This window comes from Ursus maritimus, unplaced genomic scaffold (genome assembly GCF_017311325.1).
Source record: "Ursus maritimus isolate PB19 unplaced genomic scaffold, ASM1731132v1 scaffold_3, whole genome shotgun sequence".
Lineage (NCBI taxonomy): Eukaryota > Metazoa > Chordata > Mammalia > Carnivora > Ursidae > Ursus > Ursus maritimus.
This window is the reverse complement of record NW_024425563.1, coordinates 1,300,562-1,321,931: the sequence shown is the minus strand read 5'-3', so window position 1 is coordinate 1,321,931 and position 21,370 is coordinate 1,300,562. Positions and strand designations below refer to the sequence as shown.

The window sequence follows — 21,370 nt, the reverse complement described above, 5'->3', positions numbered from 1 at the left end:
CCCCCCCCCCCCGCCCCACCCCAGTCACAAAGCCGCCGGCCCTCCCCGGCCGCACCGGGTGCTCGGCACCACCGCCTACGCACTGTTAGGACCCGGTTCAGGGGAGCAGGGGTCCCGGTGAGGGCTGCGGGGCCGACCGCCAGCCGCGGACCTTCTCTCCCGGCACCCGCTTAGAAATGCTGGACCCTGAGCAGCACGGTATTAGGACACACCGGCCGGAATTCTGACAGCGCTCCTTGCACCCCACACGTCTTTGAGCTGTAACTTCTAGAACCACCGGGCTCCATGCCGTGAGCAATACACAGGAAAGGGGAAGAGCCCACTGTAAATGCCAGAAAAGCTCATGTAAGACCCAGTATTGGTCTCCCCCTCTTGCTCAGGGGGGAAGTGGCCTGAGTCTCCTCCACTTTCCCACAGTGTCCTCGCGGCCCCAGGACAGCCAAAGGTGGTGAGGACAGCGAGAGAGCCGGGCTCCGTCGTCAGCCGCGGGAGCCGGTGGGCCAGCATTCTTCATTCAGTGCCTTTGAAATGAGCAGTTCGAAGTAGGAAAGAGAAGTGAGTTGATCTATCAGAAATTATCTTCACTTTTTAGGGTGAAAAGTGAGAGATAAGACTACCAAATATATTTTTAATCTTTTTCCAGCTCAACTGCCAATCCGACCGTGGATGGCGCGCATCACACGCCCATGAGTTCTCGAGGTTTGATGGGTGAAGTGAGAGTGTGCTGTCAGATATCACACCGCCTGCTCTTCTGGCCCCACAAGGGCAGCCACGGAGCCCAGAGCCACCCCTGCTAACAGCTGCCTCTACTGTTACCACAACATGGGTGCCGCGTGGGACTCCTCCACGGCCACTATCTGTTAGCTCCGAGGGTCCAAGGCTCCCAGCAGTGCACACCCACGGATGGCTTGCTTTGGACTCACGGGTGGGTGTGTGAGCACTTCCTGAAGCCTGCAGACCGAAGGGGAGGTGTGGGAACCAGTCTGAATGACGTCACTGCCTGGCTTTCTCTGACAAGATCTTGCCACTGTTACACGTCTTCCTCATGATGCAGAACATGACGCTGGCTCTCAGACGTGACAGTCCAGGCCGTGTAAAATCAAATGGCAACACACCATTTCCCTGTGTTCTCTTGTTTAACTTGCTTTAAGTCTTACGTTCCCAGAGACATGAGGAATGAGGTGACCTGAAGAGCCTCCCCTGTGAGACACGTAGAAATGCTGGATAAATGTCACAGTCAGCTTTTTGTAAGATGCATGGAAATCCTCAGAAATCCAGAATGAAGAGGAGAGTGCAGTGGTTAATTCATGACCCGGAGGCACTCGAGCCCTTGGGAGAGGGCAGGGTGTACAATTTCCTGCACCTTAAACCCAGGGTCGTGGCTTTTGCTGTCCATGTGAGGTCTTGGGGGCAACCCTGTCAGATGGAAGGTAAGGAGGTGGATGTGGGAGCCGCCCCCCACACTAGGACCCTGGGAAGACCCCGTTCCCCAAGAAAGGGCTTGCTCAGGCCACAAGAAAGCATGTCCGTTTCTACATGGATTCAGAACGGGAAGGCTTTTGGACCACAGGACTCTTCTGGACTGAGGCTCAAATTTACAGTATGTAGGTGGTCTGAAAATCTCTAGGTGTGGAACTGATATAAAGATGGTCCCGGTTTAATGGGAGCCTAGAGTATCTGGCAAAGTGATCCCAGAACCTCTCTCGAGTTAAACACCCTCAACATGGTCTCACAGAATTCTGAAAGATGGAAGTTACAGGACCCAGCAGACAACAAACTCCCCTGAGCAGCTCAGCAAACACCTGAAGAGCAGGATAGGATTCAGAAGATCCTAAATGACAGAAGCATTAGACAGAAACAACCAAATAACACACTTACAGTGACTGAAGATATTGCAGTGGGGACTGAAGGTAGGAGAACAGTAAGGCAGGCAGATTCAGAAAAGAATGAAGAGATCAACCACAGATGGAAAAGGTGTTCCTTGCAATTATCAGTGCGACGGGTGGTTGCATATGGTTTAGATGCTATTGAAGAGAAACAATGCAAAGTGGACAGCAGACCCAAGGGAGTGCCCTGGAGTGCAGGGTGGAGGGACAACTAAGAGCATGCGTGGAAGACACGTGGAAGAGATGTGAGGGCCACGGGAGCACACATGCCCTGGATGCTTCCACGAGACCAGAGAGCACAGATGTTCACACGTCAGTGGTGAGTGGTTTGTCATTTCTGAGGACCAGTGCAAAACGGGGCTTCTCCAACAGGGGAACACAGTAAAGCTGGAACAAAAGTAACAATAAAGTAGGTCCGCACCCAGACTGGGCCCAGGAAGATCCTGGAACAACCAGGGTGTAGGATCCAGGAGGAAAGTGGGAAGACCCGTGAAGGCAGACACTGAGCCAGTCACAAGCAATCTTCTCAACAGCTACAGCATCGAAGACAACAGGATTTTTTAAGGAATGGGAAAACGTTACCTAGACCTTGACCGTTGGCTGATCTACTATGCAAGTGTGAGGATTAACTAAGAACATTTTCAGAAAACACATCAGAGAACAGCGGTCTTGACCCTGTCGGTCCCCGGCTTGTTTGTCATAGAGGCTCTCACCTTCTCGCTAATGAACAAGAGAATGTCGCTTTTCCTGTTTTCAAGAAACCATGGCAGTCATGCAGGGATCAAGCATAAGCTCACGCTCAGGTGCTCAGTCTGGCTGGTATGTGGTCCAGGTTTACACGCTGACTTCCTATCTCGTCCTCCATAGACTCCAGTCCTGGGGACTGACTCAGGGCTCCGAGGAGCTGTGCTGTTGCCCGCTCCATCTCCTGCCCACCCCAAACACCCTCTCCTCCTTGACTAAGACTGCGCTCAGTACCCCTCAGGGCCAGCTCCCCTCCTTCATAAAGAATGAAGAAGTCTTCCAGTAAAAGAGCACGATTTGGCATTTGGCTGTGTCCAGGGTTTTCTAGATGTTCACCCCTCTTCACTTCAGGTAGACTATAAACTTCTCAGGGGCAAAACACTAATCATTGGCTGCACTTGGGCACCCAGACGATTTTTATCCAACACCCGCTCTGTCCAAGAGCTGCGCTCAATGCTAAGGGCACAAAGATGAGCAAACTCGGCGGGTGCTTGTTTGTGGATTACTTGTGGAACCACAGGCTTGATGCAATTCCAAAAACTACTTTTTAGATAGTGTTAATTTTTCACAGTAACTTGTACCTACATAATCATATCGCTCCATCCTGGGCATGGAATACTCCTGCTGCCATCCATTCTTCCGAGCACTGTCTGCAAATCTGGGAGGTCTAGGGGTCACTGAGTAGGCCAGACGGACATGCATCTCTTCTTGGCTCATCCTGTCCGGCTGGTTTTGAAGGAAGCCCCAGTAGAGCGCTGGGCATTCAGAAACTATTTCCTGTTCACATGTATGTGAATGAACCAGCTCCATGACCTGTTTTGGTCGTTGATTTCAATTTCTTCCCCTCATAAACATTAACTCATAGACCTACTAACTACCAAATTTTGTGTTTGATTTTTTAATTCAATTAAAAAAATATGATTAGACACCTGACTTTACTTTCTCGGCTTTACCCAATTTACTTACTACGAGAAGGTCTAATAAGCAGGGAAGCATTCTAGCCTCATCCTAGCATTTTAAACAGGACAGCAGGTTTTTAAAAACAACACGGCAAATCACACCCCCTCATCAAAAATATAACAAAGAATCCATGCCTCCCAATAAAGACTGAACTACAGAAATGACACTCTTTGCCTTGTGTCAAAACCAAGCTAATGAGAGTTGCCAATGTCCCAGCTGCCAAAGGAGCCTCCGGGTGCCTCAGCAGCCGGCCGTGGGGCGGGGGCAGTGCACCGTCGTCCACCCATCCCCATCCCACCGGCGAGGGAACCTCGGGAGGAGGTGCAGGTGATCAGGTGATCTCCCTGAAGCCGAGCACCTGGCCATGGGGCTCAGCACCTGGAACATTGGGCTGAGTCACGCCCCCTCCCTGCGACCCCTTCACGGAGCAGGTGCTCCTGACCTGCCCCTCCCAGGCTGAGCACCTGCCCCCAGGGCCCAGTTTTTGGGCGCAAACCGGTCAGGCTTGATGTCAGGCCTGCCACATGCTGTTCCTTAACTGTGTTAACACTCCCTGGCTACTTCCCTTCCCCGGGAGCCTCCTGCTGAGCTGCCTTCTCCCAGAGCAACAGCGACGGGCCGCAGGCTCGGCTTGGGAAGGGAGACGTGAGCTGTGCCTGGAAGGAGGAGGAGCCGTGAATGGTGTGGCAGCCTCTCCTTCTGGTCCTGGCACAGCTCTCAGAGCCCGGCACGGGCAGTATTCTTGACCGCGCAGCCCCTGCAGCACACGGGGCACAGGATGGCGAAGGGAAAGACCGGGACCTGTCACCTGCTTCAAGCTGCAGAAGACACGGGTTGTTCCAGCACCAGCACTTGTCATGGGCTCTTGAGTCGCCTCCTTCCTGCATGGAAGCCCCTGCCCCCAGGACTCCGGGCGTAACTATCTGCAGAGGGCGTCTCGAGGAGGTAGTGAAGGGAAAATGAGGTCATGAGGATGGGCCCTGACTATGTGACGGTGTCCTGATAAGAGGAGAAGATCAGGACACAGATACGCACAGAGGGATGACCATGTGAGGACACGGGGAGAAGACGGCCATCCATATGCCATGGAGAGCAGCCCCGGGAGGAACTGGCCCTGCCCACGCCTGGGTCTTAGACCTCCAGCGTCCAGGACGTGAGGAAGTACATCTCTGCTGTTTCGGCCCCCAGGACAGGTCCTCTGAGGTCAAAGACTCCACAGCAGCCAGGCCCTCGTGCCTCTCAGGGGCACTCTTCTCACCGATGTTACTGGGCAAGTTATTTTTAGACCCTGAAACGACGCCCCTTGCCCGGCTCACAACACTGGTGCGCCATTCCCGCACACAGGAAGCACACGTCCGGAGGCACGGAGACCGCCTGTTTCCAACTTGCTGGCGCCGATCTCGGTCCCGGGGTGACTTTCAGAAGGTTCTTCTTTGTGGTTCTTCCTGAGACTTTACCCAGACCAGTCAACAGCGGTGCCTCTCACGGGGGACTCATCGGCCACACACAGAAGAGACAAGAGTGACTCGGTCTCCCTACGCTGCCGAGGGTGGTACACACTTGCTGGCGTCCGTGGCTCACGCTGTGTAAATGTGCAGAACTTGTAGTCGGCAGACTTCAGAAGCCGGGGCCCTGCAGCCCTTGAGGGACACTTGCGAGGCCATTCTTGGAAGGAACGATAAATAGCTCCCAAATGTAGGAAAACTTGCTCAATCTTATGCACAATGAGAGAAATGTAAATTAAAACTGCTTTAAAATAGCATTTTCCACAAACCAGTGGCAAAGATGGAGGGTGGCCAGTACCCAAGGCCGGGGAGGGTCTGGGGACACAGGCATCATTTTCTACATAGATGGTGGGAGTGTCAACTTGTCAAACATTCTGGCAGGAAGTTTGCCAATTCCTCTCAAAATAAATGAAAGGCATCCTCGATGACCTAGGGTCTTCTAGAAATTTAGCCGACAATTATTTTCACATGTGCTGTTTGTTTGAAGTGGCAAAATTTGAAAATTGCCTCAATCACCCTTAGCAGTATAAAATAAATAAATTACTGTACATGGAATAGCAGAAAGACATGGGTCCGCTACCACGGGCAGTGTTGAGTCACGTACGGTCCCACGGAGCCACCTCTCAGACACCACGTCAGGTGAAGGACGGTGTTCGGTTCTGAGCAGCTGCTAGTTATTTGTCACAAAAAACCTACAGTAGTTTTAGCTCTGGGGGAAGGGCTGGTCCCCTCACCGTGCGAAAGGCTGCGAGGTTGCTGTGGGCGCTCGCTCAGGCCTCAGAGAGCAGGGCCAGGGAAGGGGAGCCACAGAACGGCTCCTTTTAGAAAGACTGTCACGTACCGGTTTTAAGGACGAAGGTGCCCAAGGCCGCGCCGGCAGCCCCGCGGGCCCCCGCTCCTCCAGCCAGCGTCCGAGCCTCTCCAGCCAGCCTTCCCAGGTGAGCGTGACTTGTGCCACCCGTAATACGAAGGAGCGTTAAGCCAAGGAGGCTGGCGGGATGGGAACGGTCAGCGGAGCTACCCCTCGAAGCACACACGTCGGAAGGCGAGGCTCCGGGACGAAGGCGGGGCGCGCAGGAGGCGGGTGCTGGTGGCGAGGTGGGCGCGGCGGGTTCTGCCAGCACCTGAGCCACTCCCACGCAGGACACGATGTTCTCCACCCCTTGTAGGCCTTCCGTAGCCCGCGGTCACCAAACCTGCTGCGGCCCGTTCCCTCTGTTCCCGACGACGTGAGGCCTTTCGTCCTTCTTCCCTGTGTCGGCAGGCTCATTTGCACGTATCAGCACTCGGTCCTGTGGTCTTCGTCTGTGAAACGGGCACACGTCAGCTCCCACTGCGTGGCTTCTAGATGGTGGCCATTACACAAACGGTCAGTGATGCTCACTCCTGCCTTATCGTCTCCAAGAACAAAGGGGACGCAAGGGTCACAGTCCTTACCTTCAACATGGACGAAGGTGTATTTTTAAGAGACTATTCAGCACCGTTTTCTTGAATTATGTTCTCTATTCCTCTAATTTCCTTAATTATGTTCTCTATTCCTATGTCTCCTACCGGAGACAGCATTAAGCCAACCTTCCCCCAATATCCCCGCTCCCTGAAATCTGGAGAGAAGTGAAGGGGAGTGCTGTGGATGGCGAGACGCGCCCTCGCGGCTCCTCACGGCTCCTCACGGCCCCTCACGGCTGCTCCGTCTGCACGCGCTCTCACACCTGCTTCACGGCGGGCTCCTGGACATCAGTAACTCTCAGGACAGCAGCCTACTCTCGGCATCTACAAAGCGGCCATGCTCAACTTCTGAGGACAATGTGGTGTGGAAACAGACCTCTTAAAAAACTAAATTCGAACGTGAATCTTGACCTTACCCACTGCATTCCCCCTCACATACTCAAGACACCACGGTGTTTCTAACAGTCTCATAAGGTCGCTTCACAGGTCTGTGTTTCTCAGAGCTCTGCACTTAGCCCTGATTCATTCCTGCCACACTCCCTTGCAAGCATCACTTTACTGATGCAGGTGCTTCCTTCCTCGCGGCCTGGCTCCCAGCTGTCCCATGCCTCCTGCAAACGCACGGCGTCCCCACTCCCCACCCAGCCCTGCGCTCCCCACAGCTCCAGGACCATGTCCGACCCAGATCCACTGCCTCCCCCCTGCTCACTGAAGGGTGGGGTCCATGAACCTGGCCTCCCAGACCCTGTTCTCAAGCGGATCCCTCGGTGCCCCCGCAGGGCGGCTGTAATGTCCTAGGTCTGCACAGGAAGACCAGCTCCTGGGAGGGGCCAGAGAATTCCTTTGCGGTTCCTTGCCCTAGCTCCTCCTCTCACGTCCTCAATCCGTGCTGTCCCCAGGCCTTGGTCAACACGTGCTCCCTTGACTCACCTCTCGGCAGGTCGTCCACCCACCCCAGACCCCTTGGTCAGGGGTATTAGTCCCTCCCCTCAGACACGTGGGGCTCAGCCTCATCCCCAGGAATGAGCAGGCTAGTGTCATCAGTGCTGTCACCACGGAGCAGTGGCCTGCGACCCCCCCCAAACCCCTGTCTCCCTTGACCTCCATTCTTCCATGCAAAGCCCCAGGCCACCTGTTTCCCCTCTGAGGGTCCTGTCACTCGCTGGGTGGAGCGTTTATTTCTAGAATTCTATTGCTACAGCTCCCAGGCAGGAGATCACAGAGCCCTGCACAGGTAGCCCAGGATTCTACAGCAGAGAGTGACCAGACCCAGAGAGCCAGGGGTCTGAGGGCTCCTTCCCCATGTGAGCCTGGCCCTAGGTCAGCTCCACTCTGGGTCAGCTCTGCCCCCAGGTTGTAGGTCAGCCCCCAGGTTGTAGGTCAGCCCTCCCCCAGGTTCTAGGTCAGTCCCCAGGTTGTAGATCAGCCCTCCCCCAGGTACTAGGTCAGTCCCCAGGTTCTAGGTCAACCGGCCCCCCAGGTACTAGGTCAGCCCTCCCCCAGGTTCTAGGTCAACCGGCCCCCCAGGTACTAGGTCAGCCCTCCCCCAGGTTGTAGGTCAGCCCTCCCCCAGGTACTAGGTCAGTCCCCAGGTTCTAGGTCAACCGGCCCCCCAGGTACTAGGTCAGCCCTCCCCCAGGTTCTAGGTCAGTCCCCAGGTTCTAGGTCAGCCCTCCCCCAGGTTGTAGGTCAGTCCTTCCCCAGGTTCTAGGTCAGTTCCCAGGTTCTAGGTCAGCCCCCCCCCCCCCCGGTTCTAAGTCTAACTACCCCCAGGTACTAGGTCAGCCCCTAGGTTCCAGGTTGGCCCCACCCCCAGGTTCTAGGTCAGCCCCCAGGGTCTAGGTCAGCGCCAACCCTAGGTCAGCCACTCCTGACAGTGGTCCGGCGTGTCGGGTCCATATTTGGCTTTTTAGCTTCCCATGCCACTGATTGCTTCAAACACGCTCTCCATGCTTTGCTGAAGACAGCATTCCCATCTTGCACCCCGGCCCAGGCTTTAGTGGCGAATATGTTTTCCGGGGGACTCAGCCAAGTCCCTTCCGACTTTTGGGGTGCTCCTTGCTTCCACCTTGTCCAGAGGTGAACAGCCTTGCCGTGGACTGCATCACCCCGTAAGTTAAGATGTCGCGTCTGCATGACACCCGTAGAGCTTCAGGTTCCTGGGATTTGCCTGGACCTCACGCAATTTAGCTGATGGTCTCCGACTCCCTAGCACGCAGTTCAGGAAGATCGTCATGCAGCTGTCTGGTAAACACGGAGGGTCCCGCACAGAGGCTCGGGCTGAGTGATCACCCATGAATTATCTTCCTTGTCGCCTTAATGAGTTAGAAGGTCAGGCATTCCGGCACGTTCTGAGGTTGTGACACACGTGGGTTTCTATGGGCTGTGCTGGGGATGGGGAGGGCCCTCCGTGAACCAGTAATGGGAGTGCCACTTCCTGCTGACCGTGGCTCCGCTCTAACCACAGTGTGTCCGTGGCCTTCCCCGTGAGGATGGACTGTTGTCAGGGCCTGAAAGCGAGTCATTTAGTGGCTGAGAATTTGTGTAAAAATGCCGAATGGTTTGCTTACGCCACATGGCTCCAGGCCTCTGGGCTCTGTACCAGCGGAAGTGCTTGGGAGGAAGATAAGCGCGGGGTGGACAGAGCTCCTGAGCCCGTCTGGCACGTGGGGTCAGAGGACAGAGAGTCAGGACTCCTGCACAAGCAGAAAGGGCTCACAGCTCCCCCCACACGCAGGCCGACTGGGCACAGACCGTGTTTCTGCGGTCACACCTCACCGCAGGGTCAGGACCTGAGAGCAGAGGCCGCGGCAGGGACCCGAGAAGGAATTCTCTGGCGGCTGTGGCGTGGGAATGTGGGAACAGGCAGGTGGACGTGGATGTGGAGAGAAGGCGCAAGCTCGCAACAGGGAAGGGGCCTCACCAGATACCCACGCGTCAGCCCCTTGGTGTTGGGCTTCCGGCCTCCGGGACTATAGGGAACAGGTTTCTGCTGTTAGAGCCGCCCAGTTTGCCGGGGTTCGTTGTGGCTGCCTAAGTGGACTAAGCCGTTGGCTGGCTGTGCTCCAATTTCACCAGCTTATATTGTCAGTAAATAAACATATAAGGAAACTTTCCGCAGAAAATAAATGTTCAAAGACCAGAGAAACCACTTCTGGGGTCCAGCCCACATTGACGCTTGGAACACAGCCTGGATGGTGAAGACCGTCTGCCTGATCTGGGAGTTGCCGCCGTGTCACGGAGCCGCGAGACGGGGCTCTGTCTGCCACCCCCGAACACTCTGTCTCCAGGAGGAGAGTCACGGCGACCGAAGGGCCTGCTGCTTTAGCTTTGCGAGCACGAAACAGTAGACGCGTGTGGCCTGATCTAGGAGTGGCGTGTCTCCTGCCTTCAGGGGACAGCCAGTAGAAAGGGCGGAATTATGAATGCCTCTCTCTTAGTAGAAGTCAGACTTCAAGCACGCATCGCGGGGCAGTGCACCAGCTCTCCACGCACGGCCCTCCGAGGAGGACACTGGGTTTGGGGAAAGACAGGACAGGGAGCCGGACAGGCGGGAGGAAGTGTCTACACCAGGGTCCCCCCAGAAGGGCTCTGAGCCGGCACCCTGCCCCCAGTCACCGCTAAGTAGAAGCAGCAAGTGAGGGACGTCCGTCCCCCCAAACCACGCCTGCTGACCCGCAGCGGGGGGACGACGCCACGCCTGCTTCTTGGTCAGAGGCTGAACGACAGCAGTGCACACAGTAGGCACTCACAGATGCACATTCCACCACTGAAACCAGAATGTCCAGGGCAGAATCCCACGCGCGATCAGACGTGCGTGTGTGTGGGGGGGTGCATATGCTCACCTCACTCACACCGGGAGGACGGAGTTGGAGGGGCCCTGACACTCTGGGCTTTCATCCTGCCGTCAGCTGCCTGACCAGGTCAGCCTTGGTGGCCGGCACGTTGTTGCTGGCACTTCTGACAGGCTGGGTGTGTGGCGGGAACCCAGGGGACAAGTGTGTGGGCGGGAGGGGCGTCGTGAGCTCCCCCCTCCCCTTCCGCTCTTGCTCCCTTCCCACAGACGGTGTGAACTGCGATTCCCGACGGAGAATACCAGGGGCCTTACCAGGACCATGTGGCCGGTGGAGATGTCCATGTTGGACTGCACGGGCTCCTCAGACCAGGACGATGTGCTGCTCCGTGCAGACGGGCTTGGCATCGGCCCGTCGCTGAACTGGGATGAGACGCTGTTGATGCGGGACGCATGCGGGGCCTCCGGGCGGTCCGACGTGCGCACGGCCATGCGTTGCCGGCACAGCTCCTGGGGGAGAGCGAGGGCAGGTTAGTGCTGCCCCCACGGCCTGTGGCCTCGCCCCCCAGCCCCGCCCGACCCGAGAGCCGAGGGGCAGACGGGGGTCTGCCTTGTGGCCATGTTTGCACGCGCACACACACAGATATCACACACACACGGGTACACACGTGCATACATGCATGTACACATATATGCACAACACGCAGATTCAGAGAAAAGGGCACTGGACCCACTGTGTGCTGACACTGGACTGTCTTGGAATAACGCAGCATGTGGGCTGAGCTGGCCGTCTTTCCTTCCTGTTCAGAACACCGGTCACGGTGGGAGAGATGGGAATTGCCACCATGCTCAGGTGTTCAGGAAAAAAACAACCACCTCTTTTTGGTTCTTCCCTTTTCCCCCCAAACAACACCCAAACTGATGAGAGCTCACGAGAGAGAGCACAGATAAAATCACATGTAAAAAGGAAAGTATGTGGTTTAATGGAAAAGGGTTTGCTTCTCTGCCTAGACCCCCAAAGAGAAAGTCTCCAGATTTAAAGGAAAACCTCGGGATGACGGCCGAACGGAGCTGCTGTCAGGCCCCTACAGGGTCCTGGCCGACCCCACGCAGGGCGGAGTTTGAACACGCAGGTGGGGGCGGGCTCAGAAGCAAGGGAGCCTGGTGGGGCCGCACGCTAGCTCCTGGCTGTCACTGGAGAGTCGGCCGGGACCCCCCCAACTTCTCACTAGCAAAATACCTGCGTCCTGAGCAGATGAATTCCAGCCTTTTGCCCCCTGAAATGATCACTGTAACTTGAGCCACCAAAATAAAATGATATCAAGAAAAACTCTGCAAGAGAATCTGAGCCCAAGAGGAATTAAAAATGCATTCACGGGGAAAGATGCTGGAGAGCTGCACAGCTCCCGCGCGCTCCTCCCCTCGCTGGGGGTGGCGCCCAGGGGAGGCCGTGCCCCACTGCCCCCACCAGCTCAACGCACCCCAGGGCGCTGGCTAAAGCCCCCGGAACCCTTACACGCGTTCCTTATCCTTCACGCCGGCCGCCCTTCTCCTTGGCGTTAAAGACCTTCCTCAGGCAGCTGCCACCGTAGAGAAAAGACCCCACTCAGCGCAGCTCCCCTGGGATGCATGGCACGGGCGCCTGGAGCCAGATGGCGCGTACCACCCGGCACAGGTACGCGGAGGACCCCCTCTGCCCGCCAGAGCAGTGGGTCTCAGGGAGCAGGGCTGCAGGGTGGACTTCACACAAAGGGCTGCCGTGCGGGCCGCGGAAGGGAAGAGGGAGGAAGCCAGGCACACCTCGGCTGGACCCCCCACCATCCTCGGGGTTTGCCGGCTCACGCATGGTGCTCAGACACCAAGTCTGTTTAAAAAGCCTAGCCAGCCTTGCTCAGAATCTTAAAAACAAACAACAAGCCAACCAACCAACCCCAGACACAGCAGGTAATTCTAATCAGGTAGGTGGTACTAGTAACCACTTCTTTCCCCTGGATGCACGTGGGACGGGACTTCAGTCTGGAGAAAGCGTACCAAGTGTCGTTTCTCCGCCAGCTGCTATGGTCTCACATAGCTCAGCTGCAAGAACAAATAGTAACTCCAGCCAGAGCATAAAGCCAGCTCCAGCATCGGCCAGGGGAGCCAGAATGTGTCCTCCGGGAGGCAGTGCCTTTGGGGAGGACGGTTCGGGATGGTTGAGATTTAGCCACTAAGAAGCAAACGTCACAGCAGCTAGGTGACCGCCCCGCGACTGTGCGGGGGACGGGAGGGTGACCCCAGCCCCGGATTCCCGCTCTTCTCTCTGCAGGCGGAGGGTGAGTGCTCAGGGTGGGCCCTCGCTCACCGCACAATCTCTAGTGGGCGGGCCCCCGCAAGGTCTCCGAGCCTGAGCGTTTCCACTTGGAAAATGGAGGCACCAGTCTCGTTGCTGAAGGACGCCCATGTGGTGCCCGCTATGGGGAAAGTTTTCGGTCACTCATCAGCAGATATCAGTGCAGTAAAAATTAAAACAGTTCTCTGAGCCAGGACAAACTCAGGGGCTCAGCGAGCTCAAAGGTATTTTTCTAAAGAAAGCAGAGAATTTTGGAGCTGAAGACAGCAGATCGTCCATGCAGGCCTCCTCGTTTGACCGGTGACGTAGTGGCTGACTGTGGACGCTCTGCAGGGCCCCATGGGGCCGCGACCTGGGGCCGAGCTCTGCAGCGTTACTTAGCGCGGGTGCTCCTTGTAGGTCTTTCTTTAAGACACCGAAATTCTTAAAAACAGAAGGAAGGTTCCAAGAAGAAACGGTCCCCAGCCTGTATCCCACACAGGGCACACCAGCCTCCTGGGCAGCTTGGTTTGAGAGCAGCCCCCCGAGAGTGTGGCCATCGCCCCGATGTGGCCTAGAGAGGGGCACCACTTGGGGAGGGCCCCTCACCGGCAGAGCTGCAGCACTCCCGAGTCAGGGGGGCCCACGGCCTCTTCCAGCCCATCCTTACCTGCCGGTGAGGGTAGGCTCCACCCGCCCAGGACCTGGACTCTGGACTGACCGCTGCCCCATTTCTGCACCGGGAACACAGGAGCCCGAGACAAGGAGCGTCTGAGGCAGGGGTGATGATGGGTTTCTGACAGGAAGTTCAGGTTAGTGGGTTCTTGGTTTTGAAGTCCCTGTGCATTTGGGGCCTGTGAGGCCCCCGCCTCTGTGGGCGGCCGCCCACAGCTGTGCTCTCCGCCGTTGCCAGCCAGGCTGGTGTTCTGGGCTTTCCGAGGGTCTGGAGGGGGCCGGGCGCCAGGGAGACGTGCACAGCCGGGTGTTCAGTGCTGTCCCAGCAGGTCCCACCTGGAAACCGGGGCTCAGGAGACCCGCGCTGGAACACGTTCGCCTTGGGCTCTTCTCCTTGGATTCCCGGAAGTCACTCCCCCGTCCACAGTGCCTGAGTGACAGTGCCTAATTCCAGCACCTACTCGGGCAGACCACCTAGCCTCTCCAAGTCCCCGTTTCCCCATCTGTGAAACCAGGCTCCTGGTTCCTGTGAGCACATGTGCTCAGAACTCACCTTCAGCGCCATTTGGCCCGTGGTTAGCAAGTAATAATTCGCTCAGCTCTGGCTACGCATGCAAACCTTCCCCGCTGCCCGGCAGGACTGTGGAGTAGGACCGGCAGGGCCCTGACCTCCCCGCACGCGTGGCCCAGCCCAGAGCACGGACCACATCTGTTGGGTGTTTCGGCGGGGATGGGAGCTGGCGGGTGGGGGCCTCCAGGACGAGGCGCCGCAGATCTGCTGGTGGGGTCGCCAGGCGTGGTGAGAGGCCGTGCGGGGTCTGCAGGGGCTAAAGCCCAGGTGGATGGAGTCAGTGGCAGGAGCGAGGGAGAAAACGGCCCTGTGGGGGCTCATTTCCAGCCCCCGCTGTGCCTGCCGGCGTCGCCGTGCTCCGACTGCGGTCAGCTCTCCTGGGAGCACAAGGCGGAGAGGTAGGAGGTCTGTCTGTCTGGCCCACAGCAAGCCTGCACCCACAGGCTTCCCTCGCGTCCACAGAGAATTTCACCTGCCGTTTGTGCCCCCCTGCAGTCGGCCGTTGCTGAGGTGCGAGCTCTCGGGACTGAGGTTCCCACGGGACCAGCCCCCCGTCTCAGGGGTTTGCTCCAGCAGCTGCTGTTGGGCTGGGGTCTGAGCTCAGCTCTGGGGACGACGGAGCAGCCCTCCTGTGACCGGGGGAAAACCGCGCACCTTCTCCCACCTCCTCTCCCTGATCTGAGACGCAGGAAGGAACAGTGTGCTGGCCCCGCACTGCAGGGCTGCTGCAGGACATGTCACGAACACAAGCTGTGAGCACACGACGAGAGGAGGGTGCCTCGGACTGCGGGGGCGAGGCCCGGCCTCCGGGGTCTCCCTCCAGGCCGGACACAGCAAGGCCGCGCCCGTCCGTCCGTCTGGGACAAAACCAGAGGCTCCTCACGGAAACGCCAGCCAGGAGGGGACACAAGCCAGGCCCTGTGCCTCTGAGGGGGCGGGGGGGGACCCTGACCGTGAGCCCCCACAGGTGGGAACTGCACCCTCCTCTCTGCCCTGCTGCCCTCCCTGAGCGAACCACCATAGGTCCCTTCAGTTAGTGCTTTTGGTTGATGACGGTTTGTAAAGGAGTAACGAAAATTCTGTATTCTGACCAGTCTCTGTACTATTACTTTAAAATTAGAATTTCCTGAAGACGATCGAACTTCTTTTTAAAAGACAAGATGCAGACTACAACCTGACTCAGTTGTGGTCTGGCCAGGGTCAGGTGCAAGGTCAGGGTCAGGGTCAGGCTCAGGCACAGGGTCAGGGTCAGGCTCAGGCACAGGGTCAGGGTCAGGCTCAGGCACAGGGTCAAGGTCAGGCTCAGGCTCAGGGTCAGGGTCAGGCACAGTGTCAGGTGCAGGGTCAGGCTCAGGGTCAGGCTCAGGCACAGAGTCTGGCACAGGGTCAGGCTCGGGGTCAGCCTCGGGGTCAGGCTCGGGGTCAGGCACAGGGTCCTGCACAATGCAGATGTGAGGCTCTCAGCAGAGCTGTCCGGGAGAGGGAGAGCCTCTGCCCTCCCCTCAGAACAGAAAGTTCCACTGGCCTCTAGGCAACACTACACTTTGCATGTAAAAGTCTCACCTACACCTAAAAAGGCACTTGCAGTCCACACAGAGACATGTGGAGGCGTGACCCCTCTGCCCCCTTAGGCAGTGACCCAGCGTCGGGCTGGGCGTAGACACTTATTTAAAATGTAATGTGAAGTTTGCAGCATTAGTTCGCCTTACCTGGAAATGCGATCAGACCCCAGTGCTCCCTGCTTTTCCTGCCCTGCATTTACCGTCAGGCTTGTGGGGGCCCCGCACAGCACAGAGCAGACTCGGTCCACCGGTGACAAACACCGTGTCCCCAAGCGACACTCGGCAAGGAGCGTTCTGTGAGTGTGACACACAGGGCCATGGCCACCCATGGGGCGCGTCTTGAGCAAAAGACGACGGGCAACGCTCGACAGACAAGGCAGGCAAGCTCGGGAAGAAACCTGGAGCCCGGCCCAGGGCCGCCTGAAGTTTCTCTAATTTATAATCCTGGCAGCAAGCAAAACGGGATCCCCGACACCTGCAACGCAGGCTCCCACGGTCGGGTTACGGATACCACGAAAGGAGATGCAGGCCCCTCGGGGGTGTTCACCACGAGGGCACGCACCCGGTAAAATCATGACCCCCTCGCCCTCGAGGCCAGCACCTCCTTGGGAACCCCGGCACGTCCTGCCCTGAGTGTCGTAGAGACTTTCCCCAAATGTATCTTCACTTGGCTGGAAAAGGATGTGCCTTCCAGCCCCTCGTTAAAAACTAAAACTCTTACCATGTTTAAGACCCATTCCAACCCCACTTTCATTTCTAAGTTATGATAAGGGTAGCACCACATTAAGGAAAATGGCGTTCAGCTTGACCACCTCGAGTGTGTAAGATAATTCCCATCTCTGTGTTGTGATTCATGGGATTCAGACCAAGAGGCAGTTAATTATGAAGGAAGAAGGAAGGCGGGTCCCATCAAATGGGTCTTCTAGTCACAGACCCACACGGGGGGTCAATCAGCCAGTCGCACAACCCCCTTCCAACGGCTCCCTAGTCGGCGCCCTCGGCCCACTTACGCGCCGGAAGGCCCTGAGCACCCAAGATCCACACCTGCTCTGGGCTCCGTCCTATGCACACCTGCTGTGTGCCTATGCTGGGCTCCGTCCTATGCACACCTGCTGTGTGCCTCTCCCGACCCCGAGAGAGCTCACTGCAGGTTCTCGAGTCACTCCCCCTGGGAGCTTCACCAAATCGCTTTTCTTCTCTCATTCAATGCGGAAGAAAACGCCAATGCAGGCGTGAATTAGAGACTTGTTTTCCAGATAGCAAAAGGGGAAGTCACTTACTTAGGGACCGCAAGGCTCTACATTTCCAGGACATCCAGCCCTGGAGATGGGTTTCAGGTCTTTCCGGAGAGATCAACCCATCTCTGCCTCTCTGTTCTGTCCCTTCTTAGCTGTGTGCTCCCCACCCCACCACCAGGTGTGAAGAAAGTTCTTGAGGAGAACAGATGCAGATCATTTCATGTTCCCGAGGAAAATGTGCATGCACAATAATGAGAAGATGACACGGTCTCACGGGTGCCCTCCCCACAGCAGCTGTCCACGGTCAAAAGCACGCATCCTAGACCACTAGTGTCTTAGAGGAAATCCCATGGCAGAAAGAGAAATCCATCCGTGGTGAACACAGGCCCGAGACAGATCCCAGCCCACGTAGAGACCCGTCCGACCAGAGGGCCGAAGGCAAGGACCGCGGGCCCAGATCAGGTTGCTCTGAATCCCGCTCAGGCCCTTGCCAGCTGCATGACCTGGGATGAGGTGCTCGACTCTCCCTGCGTCTCCGTTCCGTGACCGCGCAGAGTTGGCGAGGCAGATTCTAGGAGCGGATGTGGATAAGGCCCTGAGCGCCACGCTGGCGTGTCCCAGCCGCCGGGCTGCAGGGCTCCCACACACCCGGGTGCAGAGGGGGTTACACAGCCGGCAGAGGGAGTCAGGACACCAGGCCAGGCCCCCTGCCCGGATGCCACCCCTGCTGGACCATGGCACCACAGGCCACGTGGAACCCAGTGTGACGATGGACTACTGTCGTCAGCAAGGGGACGCTCTCCCCACCCTTTCCATAGCAACCAGAGTAACGGGATTTCTAAAAAAGAAAAGAATGGTGTTTTCAGGCCCCTAAATTTAAGGGTCCGATCACACAGTAGACACGTGAAGCTTGTGCCACGCTATTTAAAATACCCAAAAGGTTCTTCGATTGTCAGGAAAGGCAAAAACACGAGTGCCTGCACCCAGGTGTCCACAAACTCTCCGGGGAAATGCAAAGTCTCAGCCTCTGTGTGGCGTGGGGCTCCCTCCAGCGCGTCCAGAGCCCACCGTTCACACGCCCCCACCGGCCCGCACCCCCGGGCCCCGGGGCAGGACCCCTCTGAGCAGGGTCAGCCCAGAGAGCTCCACGTTCTCAGGGAACAGGAGTGCACACACGTCTTGACCCCATAGCCGCCACCTCCCATAAAGCCTCCTGCCCTCTGTGACACCTGAGGCCCTGGGGCATCTCTGCAGAGCCTGAGGATTTCATACTTCTTTGTAACACAATTTGCAAAAAATAAGTTGAATAGGATTCTGGGGGCAGAAATCCATCCACACACATAATAATGCAAATGTCTCACTTCTCAAATCTTTATCTGATGGGGGAAAATTGCAGAGAGTGGGAATCGCTCTGAGAGAAAAGACCTGTCATTCCCAAATTCTGCCAAAAGAAAGACCAAGACGACAAAGGCTTAAGAAAAACCGCTTTGTACCTTTCAAGGCACAATCGGAACAAAGCCGCGCGCTGCCTGAGTGTGTCCACAAAGGGCGGCTGGAGTTGCAGGGTTACTTGGAGAGCGTAATTTGTGGTAACGGGGCAGAACTGAAGAGGAAGGCACAAAGCGCGGAGCAGAGGCACGGCTCATTAGGGTGTGCGGGGAGGGAGCGAGGCCAATTACTCTCCAGGCTGCATAAAACACGGAGCGAGCGCGCTGAAAGGAGCCGGCCCTCTCTGGGGAGGGACCCGGTCCCCGCTCAGAGGGCACTGCAGAATCCCACAAATAGAGCGCAAACAATGGCACACAAAGCGCCCACAAGGCGGCCTCGCCGGGACGGCTGGCGGACGGGGCGGCTGCGAGCTGCCCGTGGAACGCGGAGGCCAGGGGCTCACAGCGCAGGGAGGTCTTTACCGCGGACACCCCGCTGCAGAAGCAAACACGGGGTGGGGGGGCAACCCGGAAGGGCACCCGGAGAGCCCACCGGAGGCTCCAGCCGAGGCGGGGAAAACAGGTCATTGTCTTTTCTGTTCTGTTTTGCTCATTTTGTTTTTTTTTTTTTTCTAAATTAAGCACATGGGATTTTGTAATAAGGAACACCAAAACAAGGGGTGTTTAAAATACATAAAATTATCATTCAATAGGATTAGGACTAAGTGAAATGTTTAGAAAGTACGCGTGGGGAAAAGCATGGGAGAAAATATCCCAGATTGTCAAAGTGGCTCCAACGTCACATTAAAAAAAAAAAGGCATATAAAAGACAACGTCGCGTCTGATCACCTCTCCCGCCCCCAGCGGGTTTATTAAGGCAGGTTATTTCACGGCAGAAGTGCGAATGGCCTAGGAGGGACCGCTGCACATGGCGGCTGGCGAGGCTGGAGCGGAGACAGGAGCTCTTGATGTGGTTTACGGGAGCTATTTTACATAAATATTCTCACCAAAAATAGCTCATCTGAGTAGGACCGCTGTGGGAGAAAAACGAGCGCCGAGCTTGCTGTGTGCTGGACGGGCTCTCCCCAACATCACAGGACACTGAGGGGACACCAGGGGACTTGGGGGGGCACTGCGGTGATGCTGGGGGGCACCGGGGGGCACTGGGGGGACACAAAGGGGACACTGGGAGGACACTGGGAAGGGACACTGGGGGCACTGGGCGGACACAGGGGGGACACCGGGGGGACACCAGGGGGGTACTGGGGTGATGCTGGGGGGCACCAGAGGGATACTGGGGGAGCCCAGGGGGGATACTGGGGGACATGGGGGATGCCAGGGGGACACCAGGGGGGATCCTGGGGGAACACCGGGGGGTACATGGGACACGAGGGACACCGGGGGGCACTGGCGGGCACTAGGGGACACTGGGGGGACACACGGGGGACACTGGGAGGACACACAGGGGACACTGGTGACAAACAGGGGACACTGGGGGAACACAGGGCCACAGCCAATTCTGGGAGACAAACAGAATCCTCCCTTCTCCTCCCACAGAGTCAGAGCCATCGCTGGGACCCTGGGCGGCCCATCCCTCATCTAGGCCAGAGCCACACCAGCTCCCTGAATGGAGGGCCCAGGTCACAGCTCATTCCACGTGACCAGGCTTCTGACACGTGGCCTCCGCGGCGTGTCTTGGGACACCGCCTCACCACCTCCACTGGACTTCCCAGTGACTTCGACTGCCGGACAACACACGCACGCCACACGGGAGGGACGTTTCTCCAGGGCGAGTCCCAAACCGGGCTCCAGAACTTGGCAGGACAGTTGGCCACTCCGACTGCTCCCCGGAGCGCTGGCGGTGTCTCCAACCCCACCACTGCCGCCCTCCTATATCCTGGGGCTGCGAACCACGCGCCTGTGGACCAACGTGCAGCTGCGTTAGTTTAAGTGCTGGGTTCCACAACACTCGTAAACTAACCAAAACAGCTCCATGATAAACAGTGTTTGCCAAGGAATATTGAGTAATTTTATCCCATTTTGCAAGATGTTTTCTCAAAATAAAACTCAAAGACATATTATAACTTATAGAAGCGAAAATACTTTTCCACAGTCTTCTGAATCTGGAAGGGTCTTCGAGTAGTCTCGTGTCAGAAGGAAAAGAACCCCTTCCCTCTGCTCTCTGCCCCCAGCCCAGGAGGCAGGGCAATCATCCGTCCCTCTGTCCCCTGCCGCGCGTGCTGGCGCGACCCCACGGCTGGGCCCTAAGGAACGGCCATCCTGTGCTGTCCTCGAGTTATCAGGACGTGAACTACGTCTCGCCTCCGGAACTTGAGGACAGAAGTCCTTTTCATCTGCTTTCTATCTCCCTGGGTGTCGAACACAGAGGGGCGGCTGCAGAAATTCTGCTCACCGGGGCACACCCTCAGCGTCCAGCTGCCCGGGCAGAACCGCTGCCTGGGTGCCAAAATCAAGTCCCACCGCAGAGAGGGCAAGGCTGCATCCTCCCACCCGGGGCCCGTCTAGCACCCGGGGACAGCTCAAGAGTGTTGCCAAGTTCGGAGGCTTCCTACAGTCTCACGACACCTGCAGGTGGCCCGTTCCGACAGGTGAGGCTGTGAAGGCCACGTGTGAGTATGCCCGGCTTTGTCCACACACGTGTGATGTGTCTGGAACCCGATGGGCTGCACCCGGTCTTCTTCGAGCCTGCCTCTCCTTTAAGACCAAAGGCACACTCACCTTCTCCCTTTGCTCTGCTCCTGATAAACATCCGACTCAAGCCAGAGGAAGGAAGCGCATCATTTCAACAGACGTCTTTCTCCGACAGCCCGAACGTAAGGTGGGCTTCCGTGAGCACGGCTCACGCGGGAACCCGGAGCTGGCTGGGACACAGACGAGGCCATCGGATGGGCCTGCAGCCGTTGTGGCCCCGAGCAGCCCAGCTGGGCCGCATCTGTGCGGCAGGTCAGACAACAGACACCTGCCCCGAGCGTGCGGGGCTCTGGCGGCCAAAGACCCTCCCACCATGAAGTTACAAGCGTTCCCGAGAAGTCTGCGATGCCTTCCAAGTTCACAGCTCCAGCTTCGTGGGCTCGGCCTCCGTGAGCAGAGCCAGTCTCGAGCGGCCCCACACGTACGGGTCAAATTCAGAAGAGCTGAAGTCACCAAGTCCGTTGAAAATTGATCGTGCGCCTCTTAGGGCTTAGGGCAACCTGGGCCTGACGTGGGCTGGGCGGCCGGGGCGGGGGGGGGGGG

At 57.4% G+C, this 21,370-nt stretch overlaps 1 protein-coding gene across 1 annotated transcript in view; it reads right to left on the bottom strand.

Annotated features, from left to right (window-relative positions):
- The window catches only part of PTPRN2 (protein tyrosine phosphatase receptor type N2), a 796,662-nt gene that overhangs the window by 78,712 nt on the left and 696,580 nt on the right, over nt 1-21,370 (bottom strand). Inside the window, exon 13 of the mRNA XM_040644526.1 lies at nt 10,650-10,844. Within this exon, the coding sequence (XP_040500460.1) occupies nt 10,650-10,844 (195 nt within the window). The remainder of the gene's footprint in view (nt 1-10,649; nt 10,845-21,370) is intronic.